Source organism: Scyliorhinus canicula, chromosome 13 (genome assembly GCF_902713615.1).
Source record: "Scyliorhinus canicula chromosome 13, sScyCan1.1, whole genome shotgun sequence".
NCBI classification, from domain to species: Eukaryota; Metazoa; Chordata; class Chondrichthyes; order Carcharhiniformes; family Scyliorhinidae; genus Scyliorhinus; species Scyliorhinus canicula.
Window position 1 is genome coordinate 80,966,452 of NC_052158.1, and position 20,412 is coordinate 80,986,863.

Genomic DNA, 20,412 nt, shown 5'->3' on the forward strand with positions numbered 1-20,412 from the left:
ATGGGCTGGATGGCCTCTTTCTGCACCATAACTTTCCGTTGGCTCAAAAGGTTTTTTAACTCAAGGGCATTCAATTGGCAGGGAAAGTGCCTTCCAAAACAATTAGGACTTGCATTTTCCCAGGTCAGTAACATTAAGGCAGAGCGAGGGCTCCCAAGGTCAAATAACGCTCAGCAGACTTGCTATCTAATCTGATACTTGTGGTTTCACAGGTACAGCGATGCTGTGGAACTGCAACACATTCTGGGTGGGCTGGGATGTGGCAGTGTTACCCCCGAAAGTTTGTTTTATGTCTGAAGGGGAAAAGAGATGTGGGGCGATTATGCTTTGAAGGTTAATTTCAATGCTTCTTCCTCCAATTTGATCTCGCAATTGTCAGGATTTATGGCTTGTCTTATCAGGAAAATAAAAAGGCATATTTTTCAGCTTGGTTTGACGGGGTAGCAATTCCGTTGAGTCACAAAGTCAAAAGGTGAAACCTGATTGCAATCCTGCTGCTGAACTGAATTTGATCTTCCTCTCCCTTCTTTTATATACCTGGCACAACTTTAACTGTCAGCATGTTGGTTCCTGCAAGGACGAGATACAGACCTCCCTTATTCTCATCTTTGCATAAGATCGGCTGTTGAAAAGCACTAGACAGATGCCCAATCACCTGTTTAATGAGGTTAAAACGGGACAAAATGTTGTAGGTTCAGACATTTGTCCTTTAATCATAAACTGGGAGAGGAAACATTAGTAAGAGTTTGATAAGGTTTTCTGAAGCCATCGTACGTAGCTTGTTATTCTGTGTCTCACTTTGTTCTTAGCAACTAAATAAATGGTCACACGATCACACATCGGAGAAGAACTCAAGTAAATTGAACCCAGTTCAGGTCAATTTAACTAAGAAACAATCTCTACAATTGCAATGAAAAATTATGAACCAGTTCTAAAAGCTTTGTGTCGCCAAGTCTTCCTCAGAATGGGAGCAATGTCCAGCAGTAGCTTATTGGCACACGTGCATTGAGAAATAGTTGACTGCATGTTGCACGTTTATGTGAGGGAGTTCTGTACTAGGCGAAACACCAAACTTGGGGTTGAATTTCACCCGATATCAGCAAAGGCCTAAAGCAGGCCGGGGAAAGCAGCGTTGAAGCTGCCGACAGCAGTGGCGGCATTCTCCATTGTATCATCCCAGACTTAGTGTAAAAAAACATACAGAGTTGCATGCCGCAGATCCCACCCCACCAGCAAACTAGTCCGTCACAGATTGGAGCACCATTTTTGATGGCCGCCCCAGCGCACATTTGTTCACTAGGAACCCCCATTGGCCGGCTTTTGGAACGGAGAATCCCACTGCCAGCGGGGAAACGCCGGAAAACGGGGCTGGCGGGAGGAGAATCCTGCGGATGCTCTTTACTGACAGTTTACCCCAATGTGGGAAGACAGTTGGGTCTGGGGCTTGGGGGAGTGGTAGTGGTAGAGGGGGGGAAATCTGGAAGATTGTCTATTTTGCAGCCATATCTTACAAGGGGAAGCATCGGGAATGAAAGGCAGCAACAGACAATGGTGACAGACAAATTCATTGCAGGACCTGCAGCTACAAGGAGATCAGATAATAGAGGTTTTTCAGACGCATAGCACAGTGCAACTTACTGTGCTTCCTCCGGTGGCTAAAACTCACCACCTTCTGACCTCCATCTTGTGTTTTGTGGGCAGCTGCAGCTGTAGTCAAAGGTGGAAGTGAAATGAAAAAAAATGAAAATCGCTTATTGTCACAAGTAGGCTTCAATGAAGTTACTGTGAAAAGCCCCTAGTCGCCACATTCCGGCGCCTGTCCGGGGAGGCTGGTACGGGAATCGAACCGTGCTGCTGGCCTGCTTTAAAAGCCTGCAATTTAGCCTGGTGAGCTAAACCAGCCCCAAGTGGTGTCAAGCTGGCTCTTTTGATCACAATTTCTGTTTATTGTTGAGTCTACTGTCTTACTAGCTGGTGGCAGCTCCGAACCCCCGCCAGCAACCTCAGCCCACTACCGTCCCATGCTGGTGGGAGGTTGAAAATCACCATTTAATTAACAAGCTGGTCGCCTATGTCTCCTACCTCCACCCCTCCTCGACCTTATGCACCGACACCCCACAGCGGGAAATCCACCAGGTGGGCCCAAATGTGGCCCTGATGCGGTGGACACCGCAGTGGGTCAAGGGGATCAGTGCCTAACTGAGGTGCCCCCCAAAGTCCATCGGAAGGCCCCCACAAAACAAATCCTAGCCTCCTGCTTAAAAGTAAGGGCATCTTCCCCTCCCCCCCCCCCCCCCCCCCCCCCGCCACACCACAGTAATAATGGGTCACCCCACACAGCATGTACACATGAAGGTGACCCAGCCCGTCCCCATCAGAGTCCCCCATCAAAACATCCATCAGTGACTCCCGTCAGAATCTCCATCAGACGCTCTCCCAGAGACTCCCAACAGCTGAAGAACAGTCCAGGCAATAGAATGAATAATCACTGTTTTTCACTTACCCTTCCCTAACATCTGCTGCCTCAGACAAAAGTGTTTCAAGCAGCAGCTGTTACAAGTGTCAGAGGCTTCCTTGAAAGCCAAGTATACTTCAAAGAGCTTCAAATCATTTGTTAGCCTTTGAAATGCAAATCTTCCATTCAACTTCACTCAGTAATACATTGCACTAGCCAGTGAATGACAGTTTTATTAATCCAGAGACAGATGCATGTAACCTTGCTTTGATGTTAACCACAATTTTTATAAATAGTCTTGCTATGATTGCCAGTTTGTAACCACATCAAAAGGAGCTAAATGCTTTCTGCTGTGAAAAAGAGAAAGTGAAAGCACTTAGCTCCTTTTGATATGGAGAGGAACTGTTCATCATTGCATAGGTGTTTGTTAACATTGTGGGTCACCCTCATATGTGTGTGGTATTGGGGGGAGGGGACCAGTTATTCCCGGGGCGGGGTGAGGGGGAGATACCCGGACTTCGGTATCAGGCCGTCCACTCAAAATGGCGGCTCGATACCTGGATTCCGACGGAATACAGCAAGCTCTGCCCATGCATAAATGTACACGGTGAAGGAGAGAGACTCGCACCTGGGTGCCCTTCCTAGTGCCAATGGAGAAGTGTAGTGATTCTCTGCCGGCGGGTGAACCTAGCCTCCAGAACAGAAAATCCAGACCATCATGTGTAGAGTCTTGATGGATCGGTTAACCCTTATACTGGCCAGAATTGACCGGACGTTTGCTGGCAGTAGGATTCTCTGGTCCTACCAGCAGTGAACCCCCGCTGGCAGGAATTTCGCCGGCTTGGAGTGGCTTCAATGGGAATTCCCATTGACAGCGTGGAAGCAGAGGATGCCGCCATCAGCGAATGGTGTGCTGCTGAGAAACACGCGGCTGTGAATCTGGAGAATCCTGCCCACTGTCTGTCCATCCAGGCAAACTTCAACCTCCGTAGTCCAACCTGTTTTTCAAAGCCTTTACTCTTACGTAATTGAAATGAGTACCTTCATTAGATTAGAACAACTGCTTAGATATCCAGAAACGTTATATTACAGCGGTGTCAGCTCTAAATTATGTATACATATATAAAATATAGAAACACACTTTTAATGAGAATAAAAATAAATCATTTTCCATTTGTATGGGGCAACACATTATCGGGGCCTACATTAGTTGCATTGATTCTGCGCCACAGTCAACCCCATGTGAACTCTAATAACATTTCTGAAGTTCATCAAGGTCAACCACTCAATTATTTGATGTCTTTGTCAGACCCCAGCGTGCACATTTGAGTCACCTCAGACTTACACAATTTGTGCACTGTTCATATTTCTTTTTCTGATTTTGGTCAAGTTGTGTCATGAAATTTGCCTTTTCTGAACTCAAAGTGTAAATGGATTTGCTTTTTACAAATTCAGTAAAAATCACCCTGTCCGTACATCTCTATTCTTTTGAGATTAACTTTGGGCAGAATGTTGTGCCCCTTACCGCCAGTGAGATCTTCTGGTCCCGCCAATGGTGGTCCCTGGTTCCGGTTCGCCGATGGCGGCACTTGTGAGCCACGCAAAATGCCGTCGGCATCAGCGGGGACAGAAGATCCCCCATCGTTAGTCAATGGGGAGGCGCCTCCTCCATCAGAAAACATGTCGGTCGGGTCTGTGGGGTGGTGCGGAAAATCCCATCCTTTATCTTTTCCCGGCTGATATAAAAATATTTATGGCTTCTCTTTTCCTATTTTGAAAAGTCTGGAGTGCTTTGCTCACATGTTATATCTACTTTCTGGTCTGCAGTGTCAGTTTGCACGTTGGGGTCATCCGTTAAATACAAAAAATACACCCTTTCACTCAATGGCCATATTTTCAGCCAATCAAGTTTTAAAGATGTACAAGTTGGCTTGGCATTGTGAAATTGTGGCCATGCGAAATTACTTAGACACTTTTAAATGGACAGTACAAGTGTACTGATCAGTGGCCCATATCCATTTTTGTCCAGACAGGTACAATCATATAGAGATTCCTGATGGACAACCCTGATTTCCCCCCTTTGAAGCTGCTTAAAATCCAAAGTGCCAGCTGGAGAAAATTCCCCTTAGGTTAATATTCTATCCTTGATTTCCTGGGCATACTGACATCTTGATCTGGTTTCAGATCAATATCCTTACTGCATTACCTCATGGTTTTGTTCATTCTAATGAGATATCTTAGGCCACTAATGCTTTACTTTACCTTGCAAAGTGACATCCAGTAAGAGACACAAACCCTCCTTAACTAATGCTGTGGTGAGCAAAGAGCTGAGTTGCCCCTCCATTTGGTCACAGTGATCACCCAGATTTTCCAGGAAGCTTGCAAACATGGTGGTGTATCAATATTCTGGCGCAATTTTCAGGGAAAGTCTGACAGTTACGTCATGATTTACAGTACGATAAAGGTTTCTGGGCCATTCGTGGGAGTGTTCCAATGAGAAATGCAGGAAAATGTGGAAAACAACAACTACAAGATTGGCAGGCTTGACCCAACAAAATGTACAATGTAAATAATCAGTGGCGCCATTGCAGCAAAATCTGGGACATTTTGCCTCATATCAAAGGAATTCATTATGAAGGAAGCTGATTCACCAGTTGTTCATGCCCATTGCCGGTTCATGCCACAGCTGCCTTTTGAAAATATTAAAGGTCAAATATTAAATGGATATGGGCCACTGATCAGTACACTTGTACTGTCCATTAGCCTGTTACACAAATAATCCTCTAGTGCGCATCTCAGTTCAAATTGATTCTTCGTGTTACCTTAAGGCGCTGTGCTCCTTAATTTGTCCACCATTTGTCTGAAATTTAAAATTGATCAAGGGAATTGTTTTAGAATTTAGAAAGTCTTATAAATTACAGCACAGGAACAGGACTTTATACAAAGGTATTGTTATCGGTGTGTTTGTGAGAGGGAGAGAGTGAAATTTTTCATCCCACTCACCAGTGCATTCCTGACCCATACTTATCTGCCACTCTGTCTGTCTCAGCACAGCAGTCATGTGGAGCAGCAGAACATTTCAAATATTTAATGCTGCTGAGTGCAAAATGGTGTTAGCATCGCACCCACACAGTTCTGGCACAGTCTGCACTGGATATTTTGGGTTTAGCACAGCTGTGAGGGGCATGTACATGAAGTATGCTCAGTAGCAGGTTGTGAAACCAGTCAGTGGTTAACGCTGAATTAGTACTAACCTGTGGCTCTTCTGACCAGAAAGTTGCAGCTAATGAATGTGCTAAGCAACAGAAAGAACACCAGCATCGTCAACACCTTTCAGATGAACTGCTGATTGTTTTCTGCTGTCTCTGAGTTTGATGAAGTACTGTGAATTTTTTAATGCTCATTAAAGTTTGGAAAATCAGCAAGGTATTGTGTTAATGTGGTGAAGGCTTGGGTCCAACTTCAACACTTCCGAGCAGATTAGTTGCTCCCGATTGCAAATTTTATAGTTACCATCCACCTTGATCTGCAGCATGTCAGGGTTACTGAGCAGAGAAAGAAGGGAGCAGATCATGCTACTCACAGAGAGCAAAGAGGTTAGTTCTCAGTAGGAGATCTTATCCATTCGAGGTTTCAGGGAACAGTTTCTTCCCTCAAGGAACAGTGTGTGCACCACCTTCACTTTATAATGAGTCTGTTCACTGAAATCTGCCACCTGAAGAGGGCAGACTTGCAGCCTCAGAGACGGGTGAATATAGCCCTGCCACTGGCTGTGAGGCTGACTGTGACCTTGACCTTCTACATATCGATATCCTTTCAAGCAACATCCATACCAGCTCCAGTTTTCCAGGCGCTGCTGTAAAAGGACCATCACTGATATTCTTTATGCCAGTAGAGTAAATTGCATTCGCTCTGACCAGAGAAAAGCAGGCACAGTGTGCTTCTCCAGGCTTCACCAGGATAGCAGGCTTTCCTTTTAAGCCCTCTTCTGAGACCTCAGCGGGAGAGCAGGAAATATAAGCATTAAAAAAAGCATTCAAACATATTTTGAAAAAAAGCTCTTACTCTTTCAACCGTATGAATATGTCAGTCAGTCAGACCAATATAATCTCAATATCAGAAGCTTTACCTCACGTCACACCTCTTAATCTTGCCCAAATAAATATACAGATATTGAAATTGAAAATGGTTCTGAAAAGAATGGCTTATTGAAACATCAGAATGATATCACTTATTCAGAGCAAACACTCCACTTCAGCCTGCCTCCCAGCTGAGCTAATCCATCTGTGAGTCTTGGGCACTATCTCAATCATTCACTGAGACAGTGGCCAAAATTTCATTTGGGGGATTGAACTGGACAAATATTTGTCCGAGAAATGTTCTAGAAAGAGATGTGTATAGCTCTTTGCAAACGTTGCCATCTACCAGATGACCTGTGCTTGCCTCTTCGACATTCCTATGCAATCTAAACACTACCAGATTTATACAGCATCTCCGACACTTCCCTTCCTCTCCTTGACCTCTCTATCTGAATTTCTGCGGCTAGACAGTCCACTAGTATCTATTACAAGCCCATCAGCTCCCACCGCTGCCTTGTCTACAGCTCTTCACACCCCACATCCTGTAAGAACTCCAACCCATTCTCCCAGTTCCTCTGTTTCTGTCGCATCTGTATTAATGATGCCACTTTCCAAAACGGTGCAGCTGACATGTCTTCCTTCTTCCTTAATTATGGTTTCGCACCCACTGTGGTTGATGGGACTCTCAACCCTGTCTAACCTATCTCCCGGACCTCTTCTCTCATCCCTTCCTTCCCTTCCAGAACCAGGATAAGACCCCTCTTGTCCTCACTTTTCATCTCACAGCCTCCGCAGTCAAACGATCATGCTCCGCCTGTTCTGTCAACTACGGCATGATGACACCTCCAAAATCATCATCCCCTCACTCCCCCTGTCAGCATTCCACAGGGATCGTTCCCTTCGAGATACCCTGATCCACTCCTCCATTACCCCCAACATGTCAGCCTCTTCCCACGGCATCTTCCCATGCAATCGCAGAAGGTGTAACACCTGCCCCTTTATCTCCTCCCTGCTCACCACCCAAGGGCCTAAGCACTCTTTTCAGGTGAAGCAGTGCTTCACGTGCACCTCCTTCAATCTGGTCTTTTGTATCCACTGCTCCCAATGTGGTCTACTCACATTTGAGGGGCTGAACAGGCGACTGGTCCCAAAGAACACCTTTGGTCCGTTCGCAAACAGTACTCAGACTTTCCTGTCATTGCCATTTCAGCACACCAAGGCTCTCATGTCCACGTGTCCCTCCTTGGCCTGCTGCAATGTTCCACTGAAGCCCAACACAAACTGAAAGAACAGCATCTCATCTTGCGATTACGGCATATTACAGCCTTCTGGACTTAACATTGAGTTCAGCAACTTCAGACTGTCAGCTCTCTCCTTCACCCTATTTTTATTTCCACGAATGTATTTTAATTTCTTCAATTGATCTGTTTTCTCTTACCACTGTTTCCCCTCCTTCCACCCCATCCCACCCCACTAGAGCCATCTGTTCCCTGTACAGGTGGTCCTTTGATACACTGCTTATCTTTGTTCTGCCATTAACACATTATAATATCTTAATGTGCCACCATCAGCAGCCTTCTTTGACGTTTGTCTTTTTATCCATGACATCATCAATCTCTCCCTAACCTCCACCTATCACTGGTCCTCTATCCCAATGGTTCCAACCTTTTTTACATCTTGGCACACTTTTTAAATATAAAAATTTTGAGGCACACCTATTTTCTCCAACTGAACTGCCCTATCACAAAAGCCTAGGTGAAACCTCCTAAAAACATGTCAAGCCACCATTTAATACAATTTTCATTAGCTTAAGAAGTTTACAATGAAAGCCTTAGCTTTCTTAACTTGCATGTCAAATGTAATTTGGAGCCTGTTTCTTCTTTTCTTAACTTTATTGGTTCCTCTTTCTTACCTCTGTCTTCTCACTTTTTGGCAACATCATTTTTTTTACTTAACCCTGTCTTTTCTCCTTGTTTTCAACCTCTCCCTGTCTCCCTTGCTTCTGCTAGGCTATTGTGACCTTTTTTGTGTTTTTGCACTGGCACACGGGGCTTTTGTTTTCAACTTTGTGATCGGCATCTCCAATTCCCAAAGAACCTTGGATCTCGTGAGTGTGTGTGAGTGCGTCAACCAGGAAAGGGCTGCACATGCGCAGATCGGAATGTCTTATGTTGGTAATGCAAAACGAGAATGCGCTGGCAGGTAAGGCTGCAAACTAATTTTTTACATCAGTTAGGCCCATGAGCATGACCAATGTTAAAAATTCCAAACGGTGTGCGGCCCATTCCCAGCTGTAGGAGGCCCATTGGGATTTGGAGATGCCAACCATGGAGCTAAAAACGAAGAATAGATTTAGTTTATTGATATTAATGTGTAATCATTTTGAAACTTATTTTGTGGAAAACCTGTGGGGCCTTCATGTCAACTGGTTGGAACCCTTTGCTCTATCCAGCCCACTGGTCCATGCGACCCCCCCACCACACACAATATAAATCTAATCTACTTCCATTTATTTCCATCTTTGACGAAGACTCATCCAGACTTGAAATGTTAGCTCCATTCTCTTTCCACAGATGCTGTTTGACCTGCTGAGATTTCACAGCATTTTCTGTTTTTGTTTCAGATTCCAGCATCCGCATTAATTGGCTTATACCCAGATTCATACAGTACTGTTATAGTGGCACCATGGTTGGAAAACAAAGTCGGCATTGGTTAAAAAAACTGGGAGATCCTGGTGCTTGTTAACAATTTCTTGGATATTCTTTTAATTAGAATCAACACATTGATTTATTCCTTACAATTCCCCATTCCATCTTGAATAGTACACTGATTTTCTTTAAAGTTTAGTAGAACGATTCCCAGATTTTGTTTTCACCACCTTGTTTCCTTTGCTGATTCCTGGCATATTTTTCTGCTCATCTCTGCCCCTGACTATCTGTCTCATTTTCTTTCATTTATTCCTCTCATTCTTATATTTCATCTCTTCTATTTTGCCCTTTTATTCTCTTGTTCTCTCACTCTTAATTTCATGCTCTCCGTTTCATCCCCTTAATCCCTCCCTGTCTGTTTCTCATCTCAATCTCTCTTTCCTGCTGTCTGTTCTTGCTTTTCCTTTTGGCCACCCTTCCTAATATCTTCTTCTTTGGCTTGTCGTGCATTTTTGTGCGTCTGTGAAACACATTGGGACATTTTCCCACCTTCGCAGCACTACAGTATACAGGTAGAGGTTGTTGTCATTACTTGACTCTCCACTGCTTTTTTTCTCATAACAAATAATGGGGCGGTATTCTCCACAGGGGACCAGCACAGCCCTGGAGTGGTTCACGCCACTCCAGCGTCCCTACGCCGCGCCAACCCACGCATACGCATTTGGGGCAGCTCAATCCTGCGCATGTGCAGTTGGGCTGCGCCATCCTGCGCATGCGCAGGAAACTTCTTACCCGCGCCGGCCCCTCACCAACATGTCGGCGGTGTTCTGGGGCCGGCCACGGAAGGAGGGGGGCCGGCCACGGAAGGAGGGGGGGGCGGCCCGGCCCGCCTACTGGTGGGCCCCGATCGTGGGCCAGACCCCATTGGAAACCCCCCCCCCGGTGAAGGAGCCCCCCTCACAGCCCCCCCCCCCAGCGTTCCCGCACAGTTCCCAGCGGGGGGGGGGGGGGGGGGGGGGGGAATACAACCCATGGGGTTTGGACTTTTCCTCATTGTCTGAGAAATAGAAAATGCAATGGCTTCTGAGCAGTATTCATTGAGAATAGACGCCTTCATGGCCTCGTCAGCCCAACTCAGTGTTAGTGGTCCTGAAGTGCGATTCAGGAATGCCCCAGCAGACTTCAAATGGGATGGAGAAATATTCAAATAGTTCCTTAGATGCTTATCTTTGTGTTTTCAATCAGCTCATCCTGGTGAGTTGCCAGGTCAGACTTCCCCTTATACTCTGGAGACTGGGACACTCCTTTTTAAGAACATTCCAGTACATTCAGTTCCTGGAAAACAGGTGAATGGACGGGGCATTATTGAATCCCATCTCCAACAAGCTGCGTAAACCATGAATATAGCTCCAATACATATGGAAAGTCAGTCTGCCAGGACACATGGGAAGATGGGACTGTATTACCATCTAACTCTACTACAATCCACTCTGTCGCTTAATTACACAATCAACATTTTCTAAATTTACACAATTTTGAACATGTCTGGCCATTGGATTATTGGCCTGCTAAGATTTAGCAATCTCACTCATAATGCTATGAAATGTATTTTCTTTAATTCTTCAGCTCTCATGTTTCATCAGGTCAGTTCCAACATTAAACTATTTATTGGATTGCACACAACTTCATGCACTTTGAGAATTTCCCTAGATATCCCTCTGGATTTACAAATAGATAATAAAGGTCTAAACAGAAATAAATATTTGGAATATACTTGTCACTTTCTCTTATTATCAGATGCCCATGACGCTGTTCTGAGGTTCAATGGGGCACCTACCATCGGATTTGAGTCTGATGTGGGGAGACGCACAACAATTCGGATAGTTAATTCACAGGTAATGTCAAGCAAGATTGACTGCGACATGGAAAAAATCTAGGGTTCGACAGCAAAGTTGTACGTTACAATTGTATTTTACAGGATTGTCAAGGCGCCACAAGGGGTCAGTGTCACAGGAGTGGCACTGCAGAAGAACGATCATAAACGTGCAGCCTGGAAAAGTGGCAGATTGCTGTTGTGATGTGGTGCTGCATTACAGAATGCTAACATGCTGGTTCACACCCACCTTCCACACCTGGGGTGGGGGACGGAGTGAGCAAACAGGAGACACATTCCCACAAGGAGGAACCTTTTTCCCACAAGTCAATCGAAGCTTCTTCTTGAGTATCTCCTTGATGTTGGTTCAAGAGTAGCAATGATAGTGGCCTTGGAACAACCTGTGGTCTACCCTCTTGTTTGGGAGTGGTTTGCACAATAATTGGGGAGTAGAAAATATATAACGGAGAGCAGATATTTCAAAATTTCATTCAGAATGATTCAAAAATAATTCTGCAACATTACACACAGAACTCCCTCCCTTACAGCACAGAGGGTGTATCACTACATGACCTGCAGTAGATAAGTAGGTGGTTCACCACCACCTTCTCAAAGGATGGACAATAAATGATAGCCTTTCAAGCCCCTGGACAGCAAAGGAAAACAAAATACAAGCATAAAGGTATATTTGGAATACACTATCTAAATTCTGTGGGGTGTATGTCACTAAACTGATGCCTAGAATGGAAAACAATTTTTTTCCAATTAAGGGGCAATTTAGCATGGCCTATCCACCTACCCTGCACATCTTTGGGTCGTGGGGGGGAGACACACTCAGACATGGGGAGAATGTGCAAACTCCACATGGACAGTGACCCGGGGCCGGGATCAAACCCGGGTCCTTGGCATCATGAGGTAGCAGTGCGAACCACTACATCATGAGGCAGCAGTGCTAACCTCTCCATGCCGGCCCCTAGGATCTCTTCTATTACCATTTTCTAAAAATGAGCCTTTCAAAATCTAGGGATTAATATTCTTGTATCCCTGACCATGTGCTTACAAAGGAAATATTGGTGCTAACAACGTGTGAGGGCACTATCCTGGGACTATTGCTCCTGAGGTGCTGTCCGTGATCACACCTAAATGAGCTCATTTACATAATTTGACAGCATTCCTGGTAAAAATAGTTGATGTCCCAGGATTGAAGGGGTGGGTGGACTGGTGAGTGGTGGTATGGTCAGGTACCAGTGACCAGTCAAGAGCTCCTACATGGCCAATGAAACGCGTTCAGAGTTGAACAATTCCTTTGCTCATTTTGCTATTGGTGGTTGCGGAAGCAAGGGTGAGGAAGAGGAAAGGCCACATTGGAAGCATCCTAGAGGTGAACAAAAGTATTTATTTTTGTCAGCCTCCCCTTTATCACTCATTCTACATGATCTACAAGAGATCCAAGGGCACGGAGGGAAGTCTGGAAGAAGGAGTTAAGGCCACAATCTGATCAGCCATGAACTTATTGATTGGCAGACCATGCTCAATGCACCAAATGGCATACGTTTGCTCCTATTTCTTATTATTCCGAACTGGTGCTATGCCTCTGGAATGCTGCTCAGGTGCTCCAGCCACATTCTGGTGCATTCCTCTGATGTGCAACCATTCTGGGGCCTTAACCAACTGTATGGCGCAGCATGATCTAGCCCAGCTGACCACAATAGGGGAGATGGCATCCAACGCACATCAGAGTTTTGGATGCCAAACATTTGATTATTAGCCCCAAACATGAGTCCATCAATGAAACAATTTGAAAAATGCTGGAGACAAATGGGTTATGAAATGAAATTAAAATCGCTTATTGTCACAAGTAGGCTTCAATGAAGTTACTGTGAAAAGCCCCTAGTCGCCACATTCCGGCGCCTGTTTAGGGAGGCTGGTACGGGAATTGAACCGTGCTGCTGGCCTGCCTTGGTCTGCTTTAAAAGCCAGCGCTTTAGCCCAGTTTGCTAAACCAGCCTCTTTTGGAAGCTTTTGTATCAAAGGCTCATTCTAATATATTCAGAAAATGCATATGTATGGCAATATGGGCTACATAGATATAACTATCATTAGTTGAGGTATTGATGGTTTCCCAATACAATCTCTCCAAGCTCTTTTGTGCTTGAGCAATTTTTGGATTAATTTATCCAACATTTGATATTGTTCCAGTGACTTCAGCTATACATTATTGTTTAAATAATATATGCTCAGTGGCAATGTTAAAAAAAGCATTTATCTTTTTAGGATAAACCACCCCAAGCATCATAGAACATAGAACATACAGTGCAGAAGGAGGCCATTCGGCCCATCGAGTCTGCACCGACCCACATTAAGTCCTCACTTCTACCCTATCCCCATAACCCAACAACCCCTAACCTTTTTGGACTCGAAGGGCAATTTATCATGGCCAATCCGCCTAACCTAACCACCTAAAGTCTTTGGACTGTGGGAGGAAACCGGAGCACCCGGAGGAAACCCACGCAGACACGGGGAGAACTTGCAGAGTCCGCACAGTGACACAGCGGGGAATCGAACCTGGCGCTGTGAAGCCACAGTGCTATCCACTTGTGCTACCGTACTGCCCTCAATGAACTGATGTTTTAATAATGATTTGTGTAAATCTAGGGCTGTTACTAGTATGTATTTTTGAATGATATGCTTCATTGATTAGTCAGTGCCTTTAACAGATGTCTGTTATTTGCCTACGTGGCTGAGTACAGCATATGACATTGGTGATGTTGTTAATTTTGTCACACAGAAGCAGCCAGACCATCTGTTTCTTAAAGGGATCCTGGAGGCTGCCACCAAAAGATTGATTCCAAAATGTCTTACTTACCTGAATATAGAGCCAAGCAAAAGATGGGTGTCCACCACAGCTGCTATTTCTGCCCCTATTAAATTTGAGGTTCTAAAGTTAAAAAGCCAAGCGCTTCTAAGAAGCTGACACATCTGCAGGGCACCTATTTAGCCTTACATGCTCCAGGCAACCAGCAGCTGGTTGAGGTAAAAATCATCCATAACATGCATATATTTCCACCTCAGACTCTTCAATGATAGAAGTTGGTGAATTTGACTTTTCTAATGACATTTGTTGTTGCAAAAAGTTGCTTTGAAAGCTGCAGTGCCCCATTGCAACTGTGAAGGGACCAGAATCTGCATTTGCAAACAATTAAGTGGATCTGGCTTGTGGTTTGTTTCCAATGACCCTTGTAGTATCATTGGATTTTGGGTGAGAATTCATCCATTCATGATATTTTGCATTCCCTTTCTTCCATATTTTTGATTACACTGTGGTTTCAATTTTTCTTTAAAAATGTGAAGAAAGCAGTATATAAATGGAGATTGTTATGACTGGTGATTGATATGGTTATAGGTATAGGAGTAGGAGAGTATTTTCTGTGATACATTGATGGTTTGGGGATTGTCAGTGCGCTGGATTCTCCAATTTTGAGGCTACACCTGGAGGAAGTGTCTAGCCTTGATGATGAAAAAAGGGCAGAGCATCCAAAAACAGGCAGCGCACCCAATTTCGGCGTCAAAAGGGATTCTCTGCCTGATCGCCGAATACGATTCCAGCGTCGGTAAGCAGAGAATCCGGCCCAGTGTGTCTTTATGTCACATGTGGAAGTTTTGGGAACAGGGAAAATTAGGCACGTTAAGTTACTGGTTCAGTGATGCAGACTGTGGCATTAAAAGAAAGGCACTCTTAATAATAATAATCTTTATTGTCACAAGTAGGCTTACATTAACACTGCAATAATTGTTATGGGGCACTGCAGCTTTAAATTTCATTTTATAAAAATACAAAATAATCTTTTGTTGAACTATGTATTTTGTTGGTCTGTATTTCTGTGGTGCTTTCTAGTGAGAGACACTGAAAAGGCTCCAGCTACTTCCCAAAGGTCAATTATAAGCACTTACATGGTGATATTATTTTAAAGTTTCCTTTGTGAAGCAGTGTAGATTGTGACTGCTCCATTAGAATTGATGAACTCAGTGTATGTATTGAGGATATAACAATCTATTTTGCTCTTCCCTCATACTAAACCAGACCTTTTCCTCCCAGGTCATCTCAAGACAAGAGCTCAAGTTTCATGATAACGATTTATACAGAACAGGTGTCTTATTAGTGTGGGATCCAGCACCGTATTCAGCTAATCTAACTGAGGTATGATCTTATTAAGCGTGCTAGAGTACGCCCTCACCTTCTGGAGGAATTGCAAGAATCACAGAAAAATGCAGCACAGAAGAGGCCCTTCAGCCCATCGAGTATGCACCGACACATGAAAAACACCTGACCTGCCTACCTAATCCCATTAGCCACCATAGAACATAGAACATAGAACAGTACAGCACAGAACAGGCCCTTCGGCCCTCGATGTTGTGCCGAACAATGATCACCCCACGTAACCCGTACACCCGTAACCCAACAATCCCCCCATTAACCTTACACTACGGGCAATTTAGCATGGCCAATCCACCTAACCCGCACATCTTTGGACCACTTGGCCCATAGCCTTGAATGTTATGACGTTAAGAAATGCGACCTTTGTACCCTGCCCTCAGCTGTGGTCACAGATCAAAATGTTTACTCGCCTACCCTTAACATAATTGAAAACATTGTTAGCTGCAAATGGTAGGAGCTTTGTGTTAGTTACACTAAATATAAAATCATCCAAGATTCCAGCTCCTGATCACTACCCAGTGACTGTGCGTATGTGGTTGTTCAGTGAGGGGAGCATTGGGCTTGCCAATGATGATGTCCACAAAGAGAGACCCCGCTAACGCTCATAGTCCAGCCTCGCACATCAAGACAGAATCTTTACAATGCAGAAGGAGACCATTCGGTTCATCGATCTGCACTACCTTTCTGAAGGACCATGTCACTCCCTTGCCTTATCCCCATAACCTTGCACATTATTTCTTTACAGATAGCAATCTGATTCCCCTTTGAATACTTCAATAGAACCAGCCTCCACCACCCTCTTAGGAAATCTCTTCTACAATCCAAAGACCCTCTGAATGAAAGTTGTTCCTCACACACTATTACTCTTTTTGCCAATTATTTTGAACCTGTACCCTCTAGTTCTTGACGCTCTCTTGAGTGGGAACAGCTTCTCACTTCTTACCCTGTCCATATCCCTTAGGATCTTGAATCCCTCTATCAAGTCTCCTCTCAGCCTTCTTTTCTCCAAGGAAATCAGACCCAGCTCCTCTCATCTCTCCTCGTAGTCACAGCTCTTTGTCCTTGGAATCATTCTTATGGATCACTTCTGTACATCCTTCCTCAACTATGGCACCCAGAACTTGATGCAATGCTTCTCATGGGGCCTAATTGGTGTCTTATACAGGCCATATTAACAAGACAATGGAGGCTGTCGGTGAAAAATACACTGGCATGATTCAGAAATCAAAAATGAGAAAATCATTTAAAACAATTAAGTTAGCCTATTTGCATTTCTAATGCAAGTTATACTTTCAGGAAGAAGGGTAGAGATGCCCATTTCACAATACCCACATATTTTCCACGAGGTATATTTGGGGAAGTCAGTTCCAGTAAGAAATTGTGTAATAAACTGACTTTGCTATGTCTTTGCCCTCCCAACAATACTCTGGGATTTTCAGGATTCCTCCAAACCAGAGTAGGTGCATGCCCAGAATAGTTAATTATGAGGTGGATGGCGGCATTGCTAGATTTAGGGATATCCCAATAAACTTGGTGGTGGAGCTTGCACCATGACTCTTCATGTTAATGGAGGACCTGTGGGGGTCCTGGCGTCCAGCCCAATGATCTGAGATTAGAAAAGTTGTGACCTATTACTGCTCCTGCCCAGTATAGTCTTCAGGCTGTGGGGACTGCTGGCTTTTACTCTCCAAAAGTAGTCAGAAAACCTTGAATACCAGTAGTGAAGTAGCCAGGGACAGGCATGAAACACACCTATACTCCTCAAACCGCTGGGCCTAGAGAAGAAAATTGCTACCAAAATATGTTTACATTTCATCTTCAGCTCATCAAATAGAAGGATGATGTATGTTAAAACGAAGAAAATATTTTTATAATCAATATTTGAATCAAGCAATCCGATTACCTGGAAGAGTGCAAATACTTTAGTAATGCGCTTTAATTCACCTCAGAAGATCCCCCTAAAGTACTGTGGTAGCAGATTTGCTTTTGCTTTAAAACTTCAAAAATATGTTATTCAAAGCTTAACTTATATTTTGCCTAATTCGTTCTCATTGGAAGAACATTAAAATGTATTTTGATTAATTGACATTGAATCACTTTGCTAATTTATCACTTTTCCATGGGCCATAGATGAACCTGGATCAAACTCTGCTGCAAATTGAGCACGTAATATTATCCTAGTCTAAATGTGGACCAGGCCATTTCTTCTTTAATGTGCCTAGGAGTCCCAAACAATGAAGAAGCTCTATTTAGAGATTTATATCCTATGAGCCACAAACGTAATCCTGCATTTGGAACCTTAAGAAAAGAAGAAAGCAGTAGTAGACTATTGCTCCCCTCAAGCCTGCTCCGCCATTAAATAAGATCATGGTTAATTTTGATTGTGATCATAACTCCACTTTCCTACCTGCACTTCCCCATATTACTTGACTGCCACATAGATCAAAAATCTGTCTAACGCAGCTGTGAACATCTCTACTGGCCCAACTTTCATTGTTCTCTGAGGTGGCAAATTCAAAGATTAATTACAAACTGAGAGAACATATTCCTCCGCATCTCTGTCTGAAATAGGAGAGCCTTTATTTGTAAACTGTGTCTCCTAATTCTAGATTTCCCCAAGAGGGAAAGCATCCACACAACATCTACCTTGTGAAGCTTCCTCAGAATCTTTAATATTTCAGTGAGATCATCATTCATTCTTCTAAACTCCACTGAGCGTAGGTCCAACATTTCCTCATAAAACAAACCCTTCAGAGAATCCCTACAGTGCAGAAGGAGGCCATTAAACCCATTGAGTCTGCAATGACCCTGTATCCTACCTAGGCCCATTCCCCTACCCTATTCCTGCAACGCCACTCTAAGGGGCAATGTAGCATGGCCAATCCATCTAACCTGCACATCTCTGGACTGTGGGAGGAAACTGGAGCACCCGGAGGAAATTCATGCAGACACGAGGAGAATGTGCAAACTCCAGACAGTTACCCGAGGTCAGAATCAAACCCGGGTCCAAGGCACTGTGAGGCAGAAGTGCCAACCACTGTGCTACCATGCCACCCCTTTTTTTTAGGGGCATCAGTGGGGAATGCAGGGCAGAGACAGCACTTATCCCCATTTTGAATACTGTGAGCTCCGACCGCAGGAATTCCCCAGTGTAGCGAGAGATAGGTACAGCATTTTTAAATAGCTACCCAATCTCCGAGGCCCAGAAGCAATCTCCGCGCCCCCCCAGCATGAATGCACCATGGGAGGGTCCCCGCCACACTGCACCTCACCCAGCGCCCACGCAGGGCACCACCCGACGGCGCGGGTGCAAAAAATAACAATTTGGCATCTTGGCAATGCTAACCTGACACCCTGGCATTGCCCATGCTAGGTGGTAATGCAACTTGGGCACCTTGGCAGTGCCAGGCTTGCACCCAGGTGGCATCTCAGGAATCAGCCCAGTGAACTTTCTATGAACTTCTTCCAAGACAATTATATCCCTCCCTAAGTAAATAGTGTTATGGGCCAGGGTTTAGAGAACCCCAAAGTGTATCATGGAGTTCACCTGACCCACAACTTTTAATAGATTGTGGTATGGGGAGCACACGGCCCACTCTACAGGTGTGGCACAGCAGAAATGAAAAAGTATTTTTTAAAGCAAAACAATGTTTATTCTATGAACTCAAGTTAACCTTTTTAAAACATACAGTGAACATCTCAGCAACCATCAATTCAAATACAACCCCCAAATAATATAACACTAAGTAATCCTTAATAGCTTCCCAAACAACATCCAGAAGACAAAAGAAACACCTTTTAACAGAAGCACATCAGGTTTACATTCACTACTGAAAACATTTATAATTCCGAATTCACCAAATGATCAAGAGATAGTCTTTTCATGGCAGAGAGTGCAACAGTACATCTGCTTTGTCTGGCTTCAGCTCCAACACTGAAAACGAAACCAAAAAAACACAGACACACCCAAGCTTTTCTCAAAGTGAAACTAAAAAACAGAGCCAGAGCTTAGCTCCACTCTGACATCACTGCAGTAACATGAGCAGCCAAATATTTCTTAAAGCGACATTTTCATGACAATAGACCAAAACTGTACACAAGATGAAAGACCAAAGTGCTCTTCATTACTTGCGCTGTGTCTTGAAGGGCTGTAGTTAGGCTCTTGTAAGCATTCATCAGGACTTTTCGGTACCAATATAAATCATACATTCCAACAATTATCTCTTGTATTCTTCATTCAGTACTTTCAAGATGCCCTGTTGAGCTGTTCTGAGCCTTGATGATGCATTTAGATCAACTCATTTCAATGGGTGAGATCTTCCAGCTGTTTACACCAGTGGGATCTTCTGATCCCCCTGGCGATAACCCCCCGCCTTGGGTTTCCCAACGACATGAGGTAGATTCAATAGCAAATCCCATTGACAGCGGTGGGACCAGCAGACCCCGCCACCGGCCAAGGGCGGGTCATCTCCCATCACCAAGAACCACCCTGCGGGGAGGCAAGAGAATCTCGCTCTATCAGTCCACCATGGAGCACGGTGTGGCCGCTGGAGGCCGCCGCCATACGCAGCCTCTAACCCGGAAGTGCGGGGGCCCATATCTGCAGTAAAAGCTGCGAGACTCCGGGTCCCTGCTAGTCCCCTGCAGGGCTGGGAACTCGTTTCTCTTTTTTGCAGGAATTTCAAGTGTAAAATTGTTTTGGCGCCGGCATGGGGACATAGTCTCAATAATGGAGATTCCAGCCCAGGGTATTTAGGAGAAAATAGCTCAATGTAGCTATATTATTTCCTATTTTTCAAAATGTCTCCAACATTATGTTCTGTTTGAAGCCTGTGCTGTGTGACAAGTCCCAGTCATCAGTGAATGGGGATTTCTGAAGCCATCACTCTCCAATAAAGATGTTTCACATATTATTGCTTACGGTTCCCACGAAGTATACATTTGTGCCGACAACATGAAGTTTGTTTTATGATTGACAGTATCAGACCATTCACAGAACAGGTCAGGAATGACTATACACAAGTGACATTGCACTCTGCGCTCCTGAACCTTGCTGATAAATGATTGTAGATATATTGAAGGTAATTCGATATTTTTTTCAATTTAAAACTTCAAAAACAGTTCTTTCACTTTTTTTGGTG

At 44.3% G+C, this 20,412-nt stretch overlaps 1 protein-coding gene across 4 annotated transcripts in view; it reads left to right on the forward strand.

The window, feature by feature from the left end:
- Window positions 1–20,412, forward strand: part of LOC119975899 (beta-galactoside alpha-2,6-sialyltransferase 1-like) — a 165,706-nt gene that overhangs the window by 126,411 nt on the left and 18,883 nt on the right. For all 4 annotated transcript variants that reach the window (XM_038815830.1, XM_038815828.1, XM_038815829.1 and 1 more), the window contains 2 exons: window positions 10,980–11,077; window positions 15,152–15,253. In XM_038815830.1, the coding sequence (XP_038671758.1) occupies window positions 10,980–11,077; window positions 15,152–15,253 (200 nt within the window). The remainder of the gene's footprint in view (window positions 1–10,979; window positions 11,078–15,151; window positions 15,254–20,412) is intronic.